The 21142-nt window shown below is 47.7% G+C and overlaps 5 protein-coding genes across 5 annotated transcripts; 3 read left to right on the top strand and 2 right to left on the bottom strand.

The window, feature by feature from the left end:
- Window positions 1-110: 110 nt before the first annotated feature.
- Window positions 111-2027, bottom strand: MAA_04455 (HMG box-containing protein; the record flags this gene model as incomplete). The annotated part of the gene is made up of 1 exon (XM_007822551.1): window positions 111-2027. One exon carries the CDS (start codon window positions 2025-2027, stop codon window positions 111-113), a length of 1917 nt encoding a protein of 638 aa, XP_007820742.1.
- Window positions 2028-5564: 3537 nt separating this feature from the next.
- MAA_04456 (Glycosyl transferase, family 48) lies at window positions 5565-11514 on the top strand (the record flags this gene model as incomplete). The annotated part of the gene is made up of 3 exons (XM_007822552.1): window positions 5565-5740; window positions 5805-11108; window positions 11175-11514. 3 exons carry the CDS (start codon window positions 5565-5567, stop codon window positions 11512-11514), a joined length of 5820 nt encoding a protein of 1939 aa, XP_007820743.1.
- A 995-nt stretch (window positions 11515-12509) lies between these two features.
- On the top strand, window positions 12510-14431 carry MAA_04457 (serine palmitoyl CoA transferase subunit-like protein; the record flags this gene model as incomplete). The annotated part of the gene is made up of 4 exons (XM_007822553.1): window positions 12510-12740; window positions 12848-12948; window positions 13105-14110; window positions 14219-14431. 4 exons carry the CDS (start codon window positions 12510-12512, stop codon window positions 14429-14431), a joined length of 1551 nt encoding a protein of 516 aa, XP_007820744.1.
- Window positions 14432-17292: 2861 nt separating this feature from the next.
- On the top strand, window positions 17293-19380 carry MAA_04458 (Glycosylphosphatidylinositol:protein transamidase complex, GAA1 component; the record flags this gene model as incomplete). Its single annotated transcript, XM_007822554.2, has 5 exons — window positions 17293-17564; window positions 17630-17667; window positions 17710-17868; window positions 17937-18796; window positions 18889-19380. The coding sequence occupies 5 exons, from the start codon at window positions 17293-17295 to the stop codon at window positions 19378-19380; spliced, it is 1821 nt and encodes a 606-aa protein (XP_007820745.2).
- Window positions 19381-19608: 228 nt separating this feature from the next.
- On the bottom strand, window positions 19609-20868 carry MAA_04459 (26S proteasome Rpn9 subunit-like protein; the record flags this gene model as incomplete). The annotated part of the gene is made up of 3 exons (XM_007822555.1): window positions 19609-20253; window positions 20309-20544; window positions 20601-20868. 3 exons carry the CDS (start codon window positions 20866-20868, stop codon window positions 19609-19611), a joined length of 1149 nt encoding a protein of 382 aa, XP_007820746.1.
- Between the last annotated feature and the right edge of the window lie 274 nt (window positions 20869-21142).

Raw genomic sequence — 21142 nt, 5'->3', positions numbered from 1 at the left:
TTATGAATACTAGTCCCTATGATCATTACAGTATGAAATCCCTATTGTACAGGCCTAAACGCCACTCGATTGCTTGGTAAGAGTGCCACAACTGCTATTGCCCCTGTTATTTAATCGCCAAGAGTTAAATCAACCATTAATTTGGTAGTAAAATGGGCTTGGGTATCGTCTGGCTGTTTCCTTATTACCATGTCCTCTGTTGTATGGGAATTGGTATTCTTCTGCTTCTTCTTCTTCTCAATAGCCCATTTTTCAGCGATTATCTTCAAAATTTCTCGCTGCGGAACGTCAGGATTCTCCCGCTTCACCAATTTCATCTGATCCTTCACAAACAGCTGGTATTCGCTTTGCCCTGACGCGCCGCTATTATTTGCAACTTTGGCTCTTGGGGCAGGCTTGACTTGCTTGAGCTCGCCTTTGCAGGTCCCGCATCGGTGACGCTGCGTATCAATGCTTTTAGAATGCCTTTTGTACCCCAGTCCGCAATTAGTACACTCCCATTTGTACTTGAAATTAATTTCGTAGGCATGTTTGGTGGTTACGTGAATGCCCCTGTGACCGAAGATACGAGAGCATTTTGATGCCCAGGATTTGAACTCTTTCCCATGGGGATTAGTCGTCAAACCGTTAATCATAAAGGTAGTCAAATGACAGAATTCGTGTGCAAGCACATTAAGAAGCCTGTTTTCATCATCAATAACCTTGTCGGCAAGTTCGATTGAAGCATGGTGTTTATGCATTGTGTCAACAATTGACCCGTCAGATTGCTTAGTTCGGACGGTCTCGCGTCGCCAGTTCGCCCGGCCGGCAGTGGTGTGAAGACTTTTGGTCCAAACAATCTTCACGCCATTTGTAGAGTTGGTTAATTTGGAAATCTGACCGTTTGCAATTTGGAGATCCAGTTCCCGAAGAAAACTTTCAGCTATGGTTTGTTTTGTCGCCTCGAATTCCATCTTCTTTCCTTTTCTCAAGACTCCCTTCGACTGGTTCAATGTGCATTCCGCCTTGATATTTTTTTGACGAGTAGGCTCCCAATTCCAGTCGTCAACAAGCGTCTCAGCCAAGGACGCATTTGGGGCAGATCCACGTGGCTTCCGTGGAATAGCCTGGTGCTTGTGAGATGGACTCAGAGTTTCAGGAGGACTGCTAGGTGGTGTGATAAAGACGGGCAGATCACGTATGGGCTTGGAACCATCGTCAGTGGACAGCCCATGAGAATCTATTCGCATTTTCTCGAACAAGCTCAATAGGTCCTCGTGATCAGATGGTGTAGTAGACTGAATAGCCGAGACCTTCGCTGGCAGGGCTGATTCATCGTCGAGTTTAATCGATGATACCCTGTTTGGACTCGGAACATTCCCTCTAATTGGCTTAAGCGGTCCTTCGCATCCAGTCTGCCTAGTATCATTATAGTCTGTTGAAACAGATGAGCGTTCATCATCGAGAGAATTGTATGTGAATTTGCCAATGCCAGGAGGGAAAGATACAGACGCAGATCCAGGGCTGAGACTTGAAAAACTGCCCGTCTTAGGATCATCATCACAGCAAAAATTCGATCCACCAACAGCCAAAGTGCTGTTGATACTGGAACTATGGGCTGAGTTTTCCGCAGATATTTGTTGATGCGACCCGTGATGACAAAGCTCGTGGTCCGAGGATGATAGTAGAGTCCAGGACATTGTTTGATTAGGACTATCAAGATTCTCTCGTATCCGAGCAGATCTCGATCCTGAGTTTTTCCTTTCTCGTTCTTCTGTCGATAGTGGAACTAATGGACCTTTCCTCAGCACTTCTGAGCAGCCTTTTGCTTTTCGTGTAGGAGAGATGAGACTAAGTGCGTTGATGCGAGCTGGACGAGCTAATGCTGGAGGAGAGTCGTTTTCGAATTCAGTAACCAAGCCTAGCTTTGCAGGGGATTCTCTCATGGTGGTCTGCGAGAGAGCTTGCATTCCATCGTGATCGTGTGCGCTCCACGGCTGGAATAAGGGGTTGTCGGCTGCTTGATCACGTCCACGCAGTCGTCGCATTTTGCGACTTGAGGCTGTTTGGGTATTTCTGGGTACGAGATCTCTTCTGGTTGGGGTAGAAATACGAGGAACAGAGTTTGTGCATTCAACCTCGGAATCACTACCCTTTTGCCTCGACGCTTGCCTCGACCGTGTACATTGATGTGACAATTCATCATCACTGGTAGGCAAAAAATCAGCCAAGCGAGCCATTTTCCACTACGAACTGGAACTGTATGGGCCGCAAGGTGGGCTGCAAGGGGACAGACAGATTGTCGTCTGGCCACGATATGCGTAAACAAAAAGAGACGAATAAGAGCTATTTCCACAATAACAAAGAATGCTATGATATGAACACCACATAGACACTGATTTGTGGTCTGAAGCCAAGAGTTTGTAAACACAGGCGATTCATGGAGTAGAAAGGGTTGCCACAGCAACGGAATGTCACGTGTACTTGGATAGGGTTGCTGGCCACTGATTTTCGTGACATTTCAGTAACATGTACATACATACTCCGTACACTGTAGGTATCAGGTTGGTGAGTGCCTACAGGCTTAAGTGACCAACGCATAATCGTGTCCTGCATCCATGATCAGACAGGCCAGCCCAGCCCAGCCCAGCCCGGTGGCCTAGGGCTGGGCACCCGGGTACTAGGTACTAGTACGAATAGTTTGTACTCCGTACTCCGTATTTTCAGATCCTGGTGCATGCATGTCCTTCGTACTCATTAACTGATGGAGACGACGCCGTACAATGCCGATTGTGCCGACTCGTCCTGGCACCCTGGTGCTGATGAAAGGGGTTCGTCGCACTGCTCCACACGACCTTTTGCCCCTGAATGTGGCTGTGCCAAAACCGAAGACCCTGGTAAACTCCATGGTTGCTTATCGCCCAGTCATTGGGAAGTGCCTGCCAATTTATTAATAGCGTGGAGTACTCCGTACAGAGTACCACAAATATTTATCCTAAGTAATAAGTACCTATACTTACTTACCTACTAGTAGGTAAGTGCATGCATCATACTAAGTACCTAGGCACTTTACGCAGTCCGGAATAGAAGTTTCTCACTCTAACCCCTCTTGCCCCTGAGTTATCAACTACCTCGGTGCGGAGGTAGACACCTATTTCGACGTTTTCTTTTACTTAGTAAAGCTACTTACTTAAGTAGGCTTCTTGTCGGGGCCCTCCCCTATAAACTTCATTAATGCTCTCTAACAGATCAGTCGCTGCTACCATACTGCCTCTGTCTACAGCCTTGCCCAAGTCACGGGTGGTTAACGGGATTGCAATTCCAGCACTTCTTGCTTTAAATATGTTCGCAGAACCCAGTATTCAGGCACTTGATCATAATTGAGGACACAGTTCTACTTGTAAAGTTCCTACATGCCCTCATAACCATCCCATTGGGCACGAGGCTTTGCTTCGGAGGATACAGGGCGTGTTTTGTAACAGCCGCACCACTGGTCAGGCGCATGAGTTGTCTACGGGATTGGTACGCAGTAAGTAGTAGGTCCGTACTTGGCAAGTCAGATTGGTTTGGCAACGTCAGAGAGCTTCGCATGCAGCGAATTACCTAGACACGCACGCGCGTATCATGGCGCCTGCGATAGGACTACAAGTTAGAGCACTGTGACACAACCTCGCTAGTTCAGGACCTCCGGAAAAGACATAAAGCAAGCGTACATGGAAGGAATATGGGAAAAAAAGATAGTACTCCGTACGGAATACAGCACCTGCAATTACGGTATCAATGACGGCATCGGCATTTTTCGCCACACGATCGTGTCGGCTGAAAAGACCCCCACTTGGCGCGCATAATTCTATTAATGTAATTGCCATTGGTGTGCCCCAACTATTATCTGCGGACATGAACGTAACGGGCAGGAGTACGTACATACTACATTGCAATTGATACTCAAGTAGACGCCTACTTGTCTTGCTCCAATGGTCGGAAGGCTTAGATGGACATTTCACAATGCGAAGTCCTTTGAAAGGCTTGACAATATCTTCGAGGTTTAATTCGGTAACATTAGCCATGTCGAATGCTAGCATTGAACGGACGGACTTGGATAAAGCACCAGTGTTGTATGTACGGAGGTACGCCTGTTGTTGAGGCGCTGAGAGGCGTTTATTCTACGGTCTAGTGAATTACCATGAATCCATGGTGCTTTTTGCAACCCTGGAGTCTTGGGCGATGGAGCGAGGGACAACCTATAGTACCAGCTGGGCTTGCTTGTCTGGCACACGTTGGAAGATTTGGAAGTCTATGCGTTTTCACCGCTACCCACACGGTAAGATGCTGCTGGGCGGTTGGTGTGCTATGACAATCAACGCGACTTACTCGTTCGCTCTGCACTGACTGCGGCCCATTGGCATCCACGTCTGTGATGTGCTGGCATGGTTCCTGTGCGACTTGTGTGCAATCGCGACTCCACCCTCAAGCAGGCCAACGGGGGTGAGCGAGTACGGAGTGATAAATTGATCAATTGATGGCATTTCAACAAGCTTGCTGATTGAGCAACAGGGGATTATTGTCGGGGCTAACTGTGGAACATGTACTACCACATACTAAGTACCTACTAAAGGTACCTAGTAGATTAGCACTGAATATGCACCAGCATCCAAAAGATTCTGTGGCATCTACTTTCGTCATCCGGGTCAAAGACCACGGACGGAGTAGCATTGCAAGAGGAATTTCATTGAAAAAGGTTCGGGAAGCGACAGTAGACAGACAGGAGACCGGACATGCTGGAGGCAAAAAGGCTTTTTTCCAAGGGGCGCGTAAACGGGGCCCGAGTCTGCATTGGATTTCGGGCAAGAATGTGGAGAACAGCAGACTGACCAATGGTGCATCACGCTGACGCGGTTGAAGTATCTAAGTACCTGTACTTATAATTACCTCAATAATATCGCAATCTCCGCCTTCGGCATGTATATCATCGTACATACACTGCACTTTTATTAGGGTGTACGGAGTACAATGAACCACTTTCCCCTGCCCCTTCCACTAAGTCCTTCCAAGGTTTTTTGCCTTGCTCTTGAGTGTTCAAAGTGGACAGGGAAACGCCATTCTTGAGCAGTCTCATCCAGTCCACAGTGTCAGCCACCCGGTTGGTCGCCCGTCCGCCCACCCAGTCTCCCTCCCTATAATTGTTTGTCAAACTCGTCTCCTATACCTCCCTGACTCGGCTTTACCCTCACAATCCTTCCACTCTTCAACTCACGTTCAACGGAAGCATTACGCTGACCGTTCTCGCGAATTTGCAGAGGCCTAGCCTACTGATTTCTCTCGCTCTCCTTGCACAGCCTATCGCTCGTTGATGTTTTTGTATTCGCCTGTTTTCCACTTTCTCACGCTCATTTGAACCGGTGGCGCCAGGAACAGCACTTGGACGCTCACTCAACGCTCGATTTCAACACGCGTATAACGTCCTCTTAGACTGTTGGGCAGGTCTCGTACCACCACATTGTCCATCTCACATCGATCGCCTCTTGCGTGCAATTTTCGAAGCGTCACATGGATTGTTTTGCGTAGATTAACCACTTCGGGCAAAGATGTCGGGCTATCCAGGTGGTCACAACGACCATTATGATGATGGCTACGGCCATCACGGCGGCAACGCTCAAGGGAATGCGGACTCGTATTATCAGGACGACCAGTACTATGACAACGGTTATGACGCCCGTGGGGGTCATGGCGGCCAAAATGGCGACGGGTATTATGATGAATCGTAAGACACTCGGACGACACGTTGGCAGCTTGCAGTTCTTACGCTAACTATTCCCCTCCAACAGTGGCTACTACAATGCCGATCCGAATAACCCTTATCATCAAGATGGTGGCTACTACGATGGGCATGACCAGTATCAAGATGAATATTACAACGGCCAGGGTGGCTACTACGAGCAGGATTACAATCAAGGCTATGGGGGCCACGGCGGCCGCCATGGGTCTGAGGAGGATTCTGAGACATTCAGCGACTTCACAATGAGATCAGATATGGCTCGCGCTGCTGAAATGGACTATTACGGTCGCGGGGACGAACGTCATAACAGCTATGGCGATGGCCAGCGGGGTTATCGACCTCCTTCCTCGCAAATTTCATATGGTGCAAATCGCTCATCTGGCGCATCAACTCCCAATTATGGAATGGACTATGGCAATGTGCTTCCCGCTGGTCAACGCTCCCGGGAACCATATCCTGCCTGGACATCCGACGCTCAAATCCCATTGTCTAAGGAAGAAATTGAGGACATCTTCTTGGATCTCACTGGCAAATTTGGTTTCCAGCGTGATAGCATGAGGAACATGTACGATCACCTTATGACTCTGCTTGACTCCCGTGCTTCTCGCATGACGCCTAATCAAGCCTTGCTCTCCCTTCACGCGGATTATATCGGTGGCGATAATGCCAATTATCGCAAATGGTACTTTGCGGCTCACCTTGATTTAGACGATGCGGTTGGCTTTGCCAACAGCTCAACAAAGGGCTTGCGCCGCAAGGCCAAGAATAAGAAGAAGAAGAAGAATGCTGAGGAAAATGTCAACGAAGCCGATGCCCTTCAAGATCTGGAAGGCGACGACAGCCTGGAAGCTGCTGAATTCCGCTGGAAGACTCGAATGAACCGCATGTCACAACATGATCGTGTCAGGCAAATTGCCCTGTACCTCCTTTGCTGGGGCGAAGCCAACCAAGTGCGATTCATGCCGGAGTGCTTGTGTTTCATCTTCAAGTGTGCAGATGACTACCTTAATTCCCCTGCTTGTCAGGCCCTTGTTGAACCTGTGGATGAGTTCACTTATCTGAACAATATCATCACGCCACTCTATCAATATGTTCGCGACCAGGGATATGAGATTCTTAATGGTGTTTACGTGCGCCGCGAACGTGATCACAAGCATATAATTGGATATGATGATTGCAATCAGCTGTTCTGGTATCCAGAAGGCATTGAGCGCATCGTATTACAAGACAAAAGCAAACTGGTAGATGTGCCGCCAGCAGAGCGTTATATGAAGCTGAAAGAGATCAACTGGAAGAAATGCTTTTTTAAAACATACAAGGAGTCGAGATCCTGGTTTCACCTTCTCGTCAACTTCAACCGAATTTGGATCATTCATCTCACAATGTTTTGGTTTTATACAGCGCACAACGCCCCGTCGCTTCTTGTGGGCAAGGATTATCAGCAGCAGCTGAATCAACAGCCGGCCGGATCCCGACACCTCGCTGCCGTCTCTATTGGCGGAGGCATAGCATCACTTATTCAGGTTCTGGCCACACTTGCTGAATGGGCATATGTCCCTCGCCGATGGGCTGGCGCACAGCATTTGACCAAGCGCCTACTTTTCTTGCTCCTCATCTTCATCATCAATGTTGCCCCTGCGATCAAGGTTCTTTTCATGCCCACGAAGCTAAAACAATCAGGCGATGTGGATGTTGACTACATCATTGGTATTGTCAACTTCATTATCGCAGTGATCACCTTCTTGTTCTTCTCAGTCATGCCTCTGGGTGGTTTATTTGGTAGTTACCTGACAAAGAATTCGCGGCAATATGTGGCAAGCCAAACGTTCACAGCCAGCTGGCCACGTCTGAAAGGAAATGACATGGCAATGTCCTTTGGCCTGTGGCTAACCGTGTTTGGAGCCAAGTTCGGAGAGTCATACGTATACCTGACACTCTCCTTTCGGGACGTTATCCGCTACTTGTCAATCTTCAAGCCCGTATGCATAGGTGACAGTATTCTGCAGACGTACCTGTGCTCCAACCACACGTATATTCTGTTGGGTCTCATGGCGTTTACGGATTTGATCTTTTTCTTCCTGGACACATATCTCTTCTATGTTCTTTTGAACACGATTTTCTCCATTGCCCGATCCTTTTATATCGGCTCATCAATCTGGACACCCTGGAGAAATATCTTCTCTCGGTTGCCCAAGCGCATTTACTCTAAAGTTCTGGCAACGACGGATATGGAGATCAAGTATAAGCCGAAAGTGCTGATTTCACAAGTCTGGAACGCTATTGTCATTTCAATGTATCGTGAGCATCTGCTAGCGATAGATCATGTACAGAAATTGCTTTATCACCAGGTGCCTTCTGAACAGGAGGGTAAAAGGACGTTGCGAGCTCCTACGTTCTTCGTCTCGCAAGAAGATCATTCTTTCAAGACAGAGTTCTTCCCCAGCCAAAGCGAAGCCGAACGCCGAATCTCCTTCTTCGCGCAATCGCTATCTACTCCTATTCCCGAGCCGCTTCCCGTCGACAATATGCCAACGTTTACAGTTATGATTCCCCACTATAGTGAGAAGATTCTTCTCTCTCTTCGCGAGATCATTCGCGAGGATGAGCCTTATTCACGCGTCACACTTTTGGAGTATCTCAAGCAGCTGCACCCTCATGAATGGGACTGTTTCGTGAAAGATACCAAGATTCTCGCAGACGAAACCGCGCAAATGAATGGTGACCCAGAAAAGGATGAAAAAGATACGGCCAAGAGCAAAATTGATGACCTCCCCTTTTACTGTATTGGGTTCAAATCATCCGCTCCTGAGTATACCCTGCGAACTCGCATCTGGGCCTCACTTCGCTCGCAGACGCTGTATCGTACCATTTCCGGTTTCATGAACTACAGTCGAGCCATTAAGCTGCTTTACCGAGTAGAGAACCCCGAAGTTGTGCAAATGTTTGGTGGAAATTCGGACAAGTTGGAACGAGAATTGGAGCGAATGGCTCGGCGGAAGTTCAAAATTGTCGTTTCAATGCAACGTTACTCAAAATTCAAGAAGGAAGAGATGGAGAATGCCGAATTCCTGCTTCGGGCTTACCCTGATCTTCAAATCGCGTACCTGGACGAGGAACCCCCTTTGGCAGAAGGTGATGAGCCGAGACTTTACTCGGCTCTCATCGATGGCCATTCTGAGATTATGGAGAACGGCATGAGACGACCCAAGTTTAGAATTCAACTTTCAGGTAACCCCGTCTTGGGCGATGGAAAGTCTGACAACCAGAACCACTCCTTGATCTTTTATCGGGGTGAATATATCCAACTTATCGATGCTAACCAAGACAATTATCTGGAAGAGTGCCTGAAAATTCGCAGTGTTCTTGCCGAATTTGAGGAAATGAAAACGGACAACACATCACCATATACACCCGGTGTCAAGAACGAGGTCAGGACTCCAGTTGCCATTCTTGGTGCCAGAGAGTATATTTTTTCAGAAAATATTGGTATTCTTGGCGATGTAGCTGCTGGAAAGGAACAAACATTTGGTACGCTTTTTGCGCGAACATTGGCGCAGATCGGAGGCAAGCTTCACTACGGCCATCCTGATTTTCTCAATGGCATCTTCATGACCACCCGCGGTGGTGTGTCCAAAGCACAAAAGGGTTTGCACTTGAACGAAGATATCTTTGCTGGAATGAACGCTATACTTCGTGGCGGACGGATCAAACACTGCGAGTACTATCAGTGTGGCAAGGGCCGTGATCTTGGTTTCGGTTCCATTCTCAATTTCACAACAAAGATTGGAACCGGTATGGGCGAACAGATGCTCTCGCGCGAGTACTACTATCTGGGAACACAACTGCCGTTGGACAGGTTTTTGTCCTTCTACTATGCCCATCCTGGGTTCCATGTCAACAACATGTTCATCATGCTCTCTGTACAGCTGTTCATGTTGTGCCTCGTCAACTTTGGTGCCCTGAGGCATGAGACAATTCCCTGCGACTACAACCCTGACAAACCCCCTACAGACCCTCTGTACCCTACTGGTTGTGCCAACACAGACGCCGTGATGCAGTGGGTGCAACGCAGTATCTTTTCCATCTTTTTTGTGTTCTTCCTATCCTTTGTTCCTTTAATTGTCCAGGAACTTACGGAACGTGGTGTTTGGCGTGCCTTGGTTCGCTTCTTGAAGCAATTCTTTTCTCTGTCTCCATTTTTTGAAGTGTTTGTTTGCCAGATTTACGCGAACTCTGTGCAGCAGGACCTTTCGTTTGGTGGCGCTCGATATATTGGTACAGGGCGAGGTTTTGCTACTGCCCGTATCCCTTTCGGGGTACTCTATTCCCGTTTCGCTGGGCCCTCAATTTACTTCGGCGCCAGATTATTGATGATGTTGCTTTTTGCTACAGTGACTGCCTGGCAGGCAGCGTTGACATACTTCTGGATCACGCTCTTGGGCCTCACAATTTCTCCATTCTTGTACAATCCGCACCAATTCGCATGGAACGACTTTTTCATTGATTATCGCGACTTCCTTCGCTGGCTCTCCAGGGGCAACTCAAGGAGTCATGGGCAATCTTGGATTGCCTTTTGCCGCCTTTCGCGTACAAGGATCACGGGGTATAAGCGCAAGGCCCTTGGTGAAGCATCGGCAAAGCTATCTGCTGACGTTCCACGTGCTGCTATCGCCAACATCTTCTTCACTGAAATCTTAACGCCTTTATTGCAAGTTGTCTGGACGTTGATACCATACTTGTTTATCAATGCGCAGACTGGCGTTGAACAGTTCAATAATGAGGATATCAATAACGTGGATGACTATTTGAAACCTACTGCGAGTCTTATTCGAGTACTGGCTATTGCCTTAGCACCCATCGGTATTAATGCCGGTGTACTTGCAGCAATGTTTGGAATGGCTTGCTGTATGGGTCCCGTATTGAGCATGTGCTGCAAGAAATTCGGCAGCGTGCTTGCAGCTATTGCACACGCCATGGCGGCCATTGTTATGCTCATCATGTTCGAAGGCATGTTTTTCTTGGAAGGCTTGAACTTTGCCCGAACACTGGCTGGGATGATAGCTGTGATTTCAATCCAGAGATTCATTTTCAAGCTGATCGTAGCGATTGCTCTAACCCGAGAGATGAAGACTGACCAGTCTAATATTGCATTTTGGACGGGCAAATGGTACTCCATGGGCTGGCACTCGTTGTCGCAACCAGGCCGCGAGTTCCTTTGCAAAATCACAGAACTCAGCATGTTTGCAGCCGACTTTATCCTAGGGCATTGGCTGCTTTTTATGATGCTGCCGGTTATTCTAGTTCCACAGGTGGACAAGCTTCACTCTATGATGCTCTTCTGGTTGAAGCCAAGGTATGTTTTTTTCTCATTCTTAGCGATACCTTCTGTTGTTTAAGATGAAACCTAATTATATTGTAGTCAGCAAATTCGACCACCCATTTATTCTATGAAACAGTCTAAATTGCGTCGTCGACGAGTAACTCGATACGCTATTCTCTACTTCGTTTTATTGGTCGTATTCGTTGGACTCATTGTTGGGCCGGTCGTCCTGAAAAAGGCGAATGTGTTGACACCCGACAACTTTAAGAAGTGGTACATCAGTCTTCAGCCTGGTAACATGCGTCTCATGCAACCCAACTTCCTGAACAATAAGAACACACATCAAAGCTCGGAGACTGGCACAGCCAACCCAACCTACTCATACCCGTCCAATTACGGCCCTTCATCAGAGTCCGGTTCGGCACAGACGACATCCTAGATGAGCTGACACTCCCGATTGTGTACAATAAGAAGCCGATCTGATAATGACGCAAATCTGTGTCGAGATTTGTGGGCAGCGGAACACGCTAGTTGCGGCGACTCAAGGGTAGTGCGTTGTGATGTTAATGTCTTTTTTATTTTGCTCTGTACGTGTTCGTGTTAATAGAATGCATGGGGGACAACTGTCAGTGTGAAGGTATTGACTCAGTTTGCGTTTTTCTTTCCAGTTTCACGGAGGCAGATCATTTACTGGTTGCTTTGTTTTAGCCGAGCTACAATTGTAAAGCTAAAAAAAAATACGAAGATGAATGTTGCGATTTAGTTACCTAGACCTTGGGATAATGAGATCAAGTGATTGATTGATTGTCGAGACATTTTCGCGTCGTCATGACTCTCAACATGTGATTCTGACCCAAAAGACACAGCTGGACCTATTCATGCGCATCCTGCTCTTCTTGTTATATCTTGTACTTGAACATTCTTGATGTGTGGGCGAATGCTTGACAGTTAGTCTGCGTCACCATAGCCTGCAAGGCGAATTACCTTCATTGTGATTAAATATCAATTGACCTATGATTAGTGGCGACTGATTCGCTGCTCTCACGGCCTCCGCCGAGGTGCTGGTTAGCCTCTCATTAAAACCAAGCATGAAATTCCAATGACGCGACAGGGGAACAGGAACTTCTAGAACCCCGGATCCCAGAGAACCAGACTCTTAATGCACTTGGTGGTTGATGGTCTCGCAAGGCCCCCCTCCCCCTACAAGGCAACCTACCTAGGTAGTTGTGCAGGCCGCCCCGTCCCTGACACTGAACGTCTCGTTCAAATCTGGAACCCACTTTAATGATTTCCCCTGGGGCTCATCTCCTTCCACGCCTAGCCACTTGAGCGGAGAGATTGTACTAAAATCATTATTGTATGTGTGTACCCGACTTCGCGTCTTCACACCTTACAGGACGTCATAACGTGGCAACATTATCAAAAGCTAGCTTCATGGAAATCGAAGCATTGCACAACCAGCTCAGCCGTGTGCTGCAGCAGACGACTTCAGCATTCCAAAAAGTGCCCGGCTCCGCTGTCCTTGTTCGGTACATCCGGTCAAGCTACCAGAATGACCCCGTGCGGTCCGCCATTGAACTGGTGCTGATTCTATTCTTCATTCGCTATCTGCTGTCGCCGTCGTATTCGACCCATAAGCAAAATTTTGTCAAGCTCAGAGAAGATGTAAGTTTCTCTGGCCGTCTTCTCGGCATGCTTTTGCCCTTGATTGAATAGACCTCCAGGGTGGTAGTGACACCTGGGTTCGTCACTGACTTTGCAATCGCCTCCAGGAGATTGATGAATTGATTGATGATTGGGCCCCGGAGCCACTTGTTGCCGAGCAGACAGTGCTCGAAGAGGCCGAGAGCGACAAGCTCCCTGTAATCGTTGGGTATGTCGTGAACCGTTGTTTACTGGTCGTCCGAGTCAGACTTGCCCATTAGAATGCGGTTACATTTAGCAGAGCCACCTCCTTAACGCTACAGACATTCATGAACCTTGAAGGAACTACGGGATGGTCTGCTGACACTACTTTTTTGTTATTCAGTCCGACAGGCCCAAAAGTCAAACTGTTAAACGGTCGAACGGTTACGAATCTAGCATCGTACAACTTTTACAACTTCAACGCAAATGAACAAATCAAGGAAAAGGCCATCCAGACCCTGCGAACTTACGGTGTCGGGCCTTGTGGCCCTCCGCAGTTCTATGGCACTCAGGATGTTCATGTCAAGGCCGAGGCTGATATTGCAAACTACCTTGGTACTGAAGGCTGCATTGTTTATGCACAATCGTTCTCTACTGTGTCGAGTGTCATCCCCGCCTTTTGCAAACGTGGCGACGTTATAATTGCCGATGAAGCCGTGAATTATTCGATTCGAAAAGGGCTACAGGCTTCCCGAAGTAACATAAAATGGTTCAAGCACGGTCAGATGGATGACTTAGAGCGGGTTATGAAAGCGGTCGCTCTCGAGCAGGCGAAGGGAAAGAGGCTTACGCGGCGATTTATTGTCACAGAAGGCCTTTTCGAGACTTGTGGAGATGTAACAGATCTTCCGAGTCTTGTGGAACTAAAAGAGAGATATAAATTTCGCATCATCCTTGATGAAACCTGGTCCTTTGGAGTCCTCGGGCGAACGGGCCGTGGCCTGACCGAATCCCAGAATGTCGACCCGCAACAGGTTGATATGATTGTTGGCTCTCTCTCTGGACCTTTGTGTGCTGGCGGCGGGTTCTGTGCTGGGGCCAAAGACGTTGTCGAACACCAGCGCATTACATCTTCCGCTTACACCTACTCGGCTGCCTTGCCAGCCATGCTAGCTATGACAGCGAGCGAGACGGTCAACCTTCTTCAATCTAATCCGGATATCCTCAGCCAATGTCGGGAGAATATCAAAGTCATGAAGTTGCAGTTAGACCCGCGCAGCGACTGGGTTGTCTGCACTAGTGCATTGGAAAACCCAATCATGTTACTCGTGCTGAAGCCAGAAGTTATCAAGGCCAAAAGGCTGAGTATTGAAGATCAAGAACGGATCTTCCTAGAATGTGCTGACGAGGTAAGACACGACCAGGCGATACTGTACAGAACAAGTTTTTGGGCAGAACAGTTAATGAACCCAAAACCAATTCCTTCGCTCGTTCCATTCACTGACCCATTCGTCTAGTGCTTAACCAACGGAGTTCTTGTTGCCAGGCTAAAGACAAGGCCATACGCGCATGCTATCAAAGCTCGAGACAGCTCGTGGATTGCGCAACCTGCCTTGAAGATTTGCATCACATCGGCACTTTCCAAGAAGGACATCGAAAAGTCGGGCGCAACGATACGACATGCCATTACCAAAATCATGACACGCAAGATAAGCGGCAAGACTGGCTAATGGCGCGACTTACACTCAACCAATTGTTTCGAAACTACTTTTTTGGTCGGCCTCCAAGCTAGCTCATAAAGACAACAGCCAAATTTGCCAGGGTATGTATGCGTGATTAGCATGATGATATGCATTTCGCCAACTTTCTTTCGTTGCACTGAAACGCGAAGGCGTTGGACCCATAAACATCAAGGTTGGACTACGATGGTTAATGCTGGTCTAAAATTATGTTCCATGATGTAACTAATACTAATTGACAGAGAATATATAACTAATAGAGAAGTCTGATAACCTTGTAATTCTTATTTGCTAATGTGCTGAGTTTGCTCTTATTTTCGTCATCAGGACGTGTCTGCTCGTAAGTGCACTAACAGTGTGTAGCGGTGTCCGGATTCGGCGAATAGAAGAATGTTTAGTCGGCTGGAGACAGTATGTATCCATGGATATCTTGGCTTGGCTTGATAAATGAATCATGCACGAAACCATTCTTTTAACAAGCTCTTGCTCTACTATTCGATATCGTCTTACACGAAGCATAGGAGCCAATCATGGATCAGGAAGAACAATTTGACTAAACAAACAGTATATGAAGATGAGTAAATACATTTAGAACTATGTACAGCTTCCTGAAGCTTGTATAATAAAATACGGGTATGTCAAGCCGCAGCACCACATAGTGGTGAAGACAGTCATACCACACGCTAAATCCATGTCTGCAATACTGCACCTGATCAACAGCTTGGTCGACAATTGACACATGAGCATTTTTCTATTAGCATATCCTGTCCAACAAGTCCAAAAGTATGCTGATAAGAAGCCACTAAGCCACGAAGCTGTTGTCGGGGACAGGCATTATCAGTAATGTACAGTCCGTGAACAGCGTCGAGCGTAATGTCTAATTTCTTTAACTTAAGTATTGCGTGGAGCTCTTGCGAAACATGATGAACGAGGCTGAGGATCCTTCTTCATGCTCCGCTAAAGTCAACATATTGCTGATGTTAAAGGACGTGCCAGAGCCTGCTTAATCCGACGCGCCAATACAAGGACTATTTTGCACAGAAACCAGTGTCCGTAACTCCATATTAGATGCATAACCCTTATCTCGCTGGCTTGTGCCCATTTCTCGCACGCAAATGTTGTACAGTAATTATCTCATCAGGGTCCATATAATTCAATACCTCGAGCAAGCCCGGCGGGCTGTCATGGGCCAAGTCGCTGTGTACTTCCAAGTAACTCTGTTGCATTGCTGGCTCCTGATCGCGTCGTTGATGGCAAGACGCCAAAACGACCGTATGTTTTTTGATCAACGCTTACATAGTGCGGGAGAACAGCCAGTAAATTAAGCCGCGTTTCTATCCATCGCAACGCCCATTCGGGGGGGGCAATAAATTTGAGGTACCCAATACCGCCTGTGAAAAAGTAGACATCGTTAGCCAATCATGATCCCCAACTCGCAGGATCTTAGTTGTCATACATATATAGCCTACGGCCACGCCACACAAGTGTCCCAAGAGGCTAGTATTAGGTATCAAGACGGCCACAACGAATATCATGAGTAGTGGCGTCGTCCATGTTGGGATATGATATGTACCAATTACCAAGTGTGGATTGGAACGGTATGTTCGAATGGCTTCCATGCCGAGAAGCAAGAACACCCATATACTTTTGGGATCTTGTTAGACTTTTCCTGCTTGCACTGCACACACTGTTTGTCAGGGTTGTTCTCACCTTGCTCCCATAACAGCATTGTTTGCTCTCAAAATTCCCACTTCGATGACAACATACAGCAGAGCCGGGACTGTGGTTAAAGCTGCGAGGCGTCAGATAGCACCATAGCTTTGCCAAATGGCCGAGTAAAGGGTATTCTTACGTCCAAAAAACAAAGCTAAGCTAGTGAGCGTCCCGTATTCGTTTTCGAATCGTTCCATTAAAGGGGTCAGCGCGACGACATTAAGGACCGCATGGATAACATTCAAGTGAATCAGTGGAAAAGTGGACAATCGGTACGCTATGCAGAGTGTTAGGCTCGGCTTCAGGCGCAAATGGCCAACATTCTCAAGGAGAAATTTACCTGTTGCGAAAGTGACTTTGTCTGGTATTAATGAGCCCCATTGATGCAGGTCCCATAGCGATGGAATACTAAGTATCCAGAATACAAGTATAGCTATTATGATCGCTCGAGTAAATAAAGGGAGTCGGAAAATGTACGACCGAGCACGCAAGGTGCTGAAGCCTCGTATCGCGGGCATCGCCACGGTCCTGAAATGATCTAGTACTGAGGATCGACGGTGTCGGCAGCGGAGGGAATAGTCCTTGAGGGATACTGCCTGCAATTGCAGAGCAAAACAAGTCGAAGGTGAAGCACGAGGATACAGACGCGCAATAGTCTATCGTTCAACGTCTTGCCATGTCTCGGAATTGAGATTCAAAACTGTTGCTCACATTGGAGTACATGGAGCAATGCTATTCCGATCCGGGCAGGTAAGGGTCACGTTGTTTGATGATGGTCGCTTGGCTGTTTTCTTCTGGAAAGGAGATGATGACACAGGGCACGCGAATAGTGGCCCACTTAGCGAACCCCGGTATATGCAACCACATGCACCTACGTATCTACTGTATTCCCCAACGTACCTAGCAAGGTGCCAGCCGATGTCGCGTCTGATCTTACCAACCGACGTAACCACTGACCGTGATTGCAGCACATGCAACAGGCCCTACGGCCGACTTGTTGCCAGTTTCAAGAACAATAGCTACCTATACCTAAGCTAGTCTTGTCGCACAGTCCACCGGCATGTCGAGGTTGCTGTGTAAGTATTCTTGATTCCCTCACACGTATTTGATCAAATGGGAGCCCATCCCTAGCTTCTAACATGGATACATATCTGTCTTCAGCATCGGCGCTTTCCTTACGGCGGGATCCACGCATGCTGAAACTACCACCGTATCTCTCCCTGGTTTGCATCCTAGTTGGAGCTATCTGGCTTGTCTTGTTGCCGCTCGACAATTACTCCCGGCGCACCTATATCTCAGAGAATGCCTTGCTTCCGGGTCAGGTACATACATATTTTGGCGGCAGCGAACACAATATCTTCAGGGCATATAGACGGGAATTAGATACATTGGTTAATGAGAGCAACTACGAGTAAGTTGGAATCCAAACCAAGCAGAGAATGTACTGGCCAAGAATCTATGAACTTACTATCAAAGCATCAACAATCACCTTGAAGTCATTCTCAGTACCGCTGGTATTAAAGTCGGTAGACAGAACTATACATACAATTCCGCAGGCAAAACGTACAATGGCGAGAATGTATACGGAATTTTGCAAGCTCCCAGGGGGGATGCCACCGAAGCAATAGTTTTGGTGGCTGCTTGGAGCAGCGTCAATGAAACATTTAATGGAAACGGCGTTGCTCTTGCCATCACCCTCGCCCGCTACTTCAAGCGTATGTTACTAGGTCTCACTCATCTAAGCAGAAACGATGACTGGTTACCGGGCTAAGAAGTGATACAGGCTGGTCACTTTGGTCGAAAGATATCATAATTCTGATACCTCCGGACAGTCGAACCGGAACTCAAGCTTGGGTGGACGCGTACCATGATGCGCACGACTCCAACAACGTTGCTTCATTGCCGCTGAAATCCGGTGCACTGCAGGGTGCAATCGCTATTGACTACGCCATGGATCAACGATTCGACGGTATTCACATCATTTATGATGGCACCAATGGGCAATTGCCCAACCTCGATCTTATAAACTCAATCGTCAATATCGGTGGGGGCCAAATGGGAATGCAGACGGCAATACAAGGCATGCAGCATCATAATGATTCCTACCGAGACCGGCTTATGACGATGCTGCGGGGAATGTTGAAACAAGGCTTAGGCATCTGTGCCGGACCTCACAGCAGTTTTATCCCGTATCATGTCGATGCCGTAACACTTCAACCATATGGTGAAGGTTGGCACGATGAGATGGCCATGGGACGTGTTATAGAAGGCACATTCCGGAGCTTAAATAATTTGCTGGAGCATCTTCACCAAAGCTTCTTCTTTTACCTGCTAATGCAGAGGGATCGCTTTGTTAGCATTGGTACATATCTCCCGAGTGCTATGCTCCTTGCCGCTAACTTCACGATCATGGCTATTTTTCTGTGGGTAAAGAGCGGACAGCCCGCTGCACAAGTCCAAATGCCGGTGGTAGCAACCTTTGAAAAACCAGCTCCAGCAAAATCAACATTGAGCAAAGCTCCGGTAATCCCGCCTGCTATCAACTCTACCGAGCGAGATCTTTCTCTTCCCCTGGGGATTGTGGCAGGGTGTCATGCTGCATCCGTGATTCCTCTTTTCGTCCTAAGCAATGTTCCTGCAACAGTATGTACACCAAAATATCCCTGTATTTCCATACAAGCCACAAAATCGTGTGATTTTGTAGTTGATGTCACTGACGCAGACCCAACAATTAGTTTCTACCGAGCTCATTGGCCATGTTTTGCATCTTCTCTGCCGTGCTTCCATTCATCATATCGTACCTTCTTCCCGTATGCTTCACACAAAGGACGCAGCACTTTCAGCTGACTAAATCGCTGTCCTTGCTTGTCCTTGGAATGGCATTAGCGACGCTGGCTACACTGAACTTCTCGTTGGCATTCTTGGTGGGCATGCTCGCCAGCCCATTAACATTTATAACACCATGCAAGAACACTATTTCCAAATATTTTGTCGTTGCCTTGCTCAGTGCAGTGGCACCACCAGTGGTTGTGTATCCAGCAACTCATCTCGCCGGCTCATCTGTCGCTGAATTCTTGCAGCAGGCTAGTTTTGGGTGGAATGTATGGGCCGTGTATACGCCTGTTGTGATTTGGTGTATATGGTGGCCGGCCTGGCTAGTTGCGATGACGAATGTCCTCTCTGGGACTTCCGACGACGCCGAAATATTCACCACGGAGAAGAAATAAGCAATCTGCTCATCGGGACATCCACGAAGGAAATAGCATTGCCTTTATTAATATACATTTTTTTCTACCGTCTGAGATGTCTATATCTTACCATTGCTGGTAGTGGATAGAACTACGAATCCATGCTGGGCTATGCCAGGATATGTCAGGACAAGTTCCACTTGTCCAAAACCCATTTCAAGGACATAGCCGACTTGACGCCTTATCATTCAGAAAATCAGTCGTGATTTAAGCAGCCCAAACATCTTTCCCGGCGGTCTCGATCCAGTTACCAAGCTGATTAACGTTGGAGTCCCAGTCGAGCAGACGTTGGCGCATGTTGCCTATTTGCTTCATGTCAAGCACCTTTGGTTGTACCCAAGTGATGTGTGCAACTTCGTCCACTTGGTCAATTGTTCCCCGTAACAGACCAAGACTTAAAGCTTTCATGACCAAGTGCTCAATTTCCTTCTGCTTGACCTTTGTCTCGTGTGAGATTGTAGAGAAGGTCATGGTACGATCGTGTGGAGGCCTCCGAAAGACGGCTTCAGTAAGCGCAGCAAGATAAATCTTTTGTCGTAGATGCGTTGAATGTTCATTCAGTAGCTTGTTAGATGCAACGTTGTCGGATAGAGCATCAAATGCTATAAGATCGCCCCGGTTAAACGCGAACAACAGGTCGCGGAGCCAAGAGTCGTCCTCGCTTTCGGCAAGGGAATCGAGAATCGGATGAAGCAAGAGCTCTCCGAAGTTGTAGATGCTGCTTGACACCAAGGCTGCAACACTGATATAGTAGGCTCGTCTGTGACGTTCCTCACTTGAGAGAGATGCCAAGTCGATGCAAGCTAGGTACAGAAGCGATGTACGATAGTAATTCGCAAAGTCCATTTTTCTCTACCAGACATGGTTAGTTAATGCAGCAATACTGCCGCCTTGAACATAAGCATACCTGGTAATAGCTTGCGTTGGCATCATAGAATGCTGCGTGGACTACAGTCTCTACTGAGTCGAAGGTATCCAATATCTTCTCGGCAGCATCCAAGTCTCGTCGGGCATCATCCAGTCTGTTGAGGTTGAGCTTCACGCGGGATACGGCCACAGACGCAAACACGAGAGCGTCTTGTGATGTGTCGTTATCGACCTTCTTCACTACAGATAGTAAAAAGGATAGGCGTTCTTGGTCATCTATTTGAAGTCCATTAGCCATAACATCCGTTCGCCAAGTTCCATTGTGTATATACCTTTACACTGCGTCGCGGCTTTTAAGGCAAGGTCTACCAGCTTGAGCTGGTTAATTTTATCCGCAAACTTTAGAATGAACACCTTATGGAAGGCCAGACGCTGAGGTGCGCTTTTGGGGTGATTGAAGAATTGAACGAGCGAGTCTGTGAGCTGGTGCCATAGCTTGCGCTCCCAGAATGTTTCGAAGTCAAGTATAAGGGGCTGCAGCTCTTCCGGTGCCTTGTCTCTTTGCTCCGCGAGGAAATCCGGTATCGAGTCGACGGCCATGGTAACCGTGTCAGGTATTGATTGCACCTTTTCTATCCGAGCAGCAGACTGCTAGACTATGTTAGAACGGAGGATGTAACCTGGTTTAAGGTTCTAAGTGCCAGGTTTCGTCTTTTTTTGTCGCTTTGGCTTTTGCGGCACTGGCGGCGATGCTAGCGACCGGTAACGCCAACAGGAACAAGCAATGCAAGCTTGGTATTGCGATGGAGGGTTGAAGAACGCAATAGTGCCTAGATGCTGTGTCTCAAGGACGTGGCTACCAGGAGCCTAATGC

Source organism: Metarhizium robertsii (assembly GCF_000187425.2).
Source record: "Metarhizium robertsii ARSEF 23 chromosome Unknown MAA_Scf_1, whole genome shotgun sequence".
NCBI lineage: Eukaryota > Fungi > Ascomycota > Sordariomycetes > Hypocreales > Clavicipitaceae > Metarhizium > Metarhizium robertsii.
The sequence above is the reverse complement of the archived record's forward strand: the minus strand, read 5'-3'. Positions and strand labels throughout refer to the sequence as shown.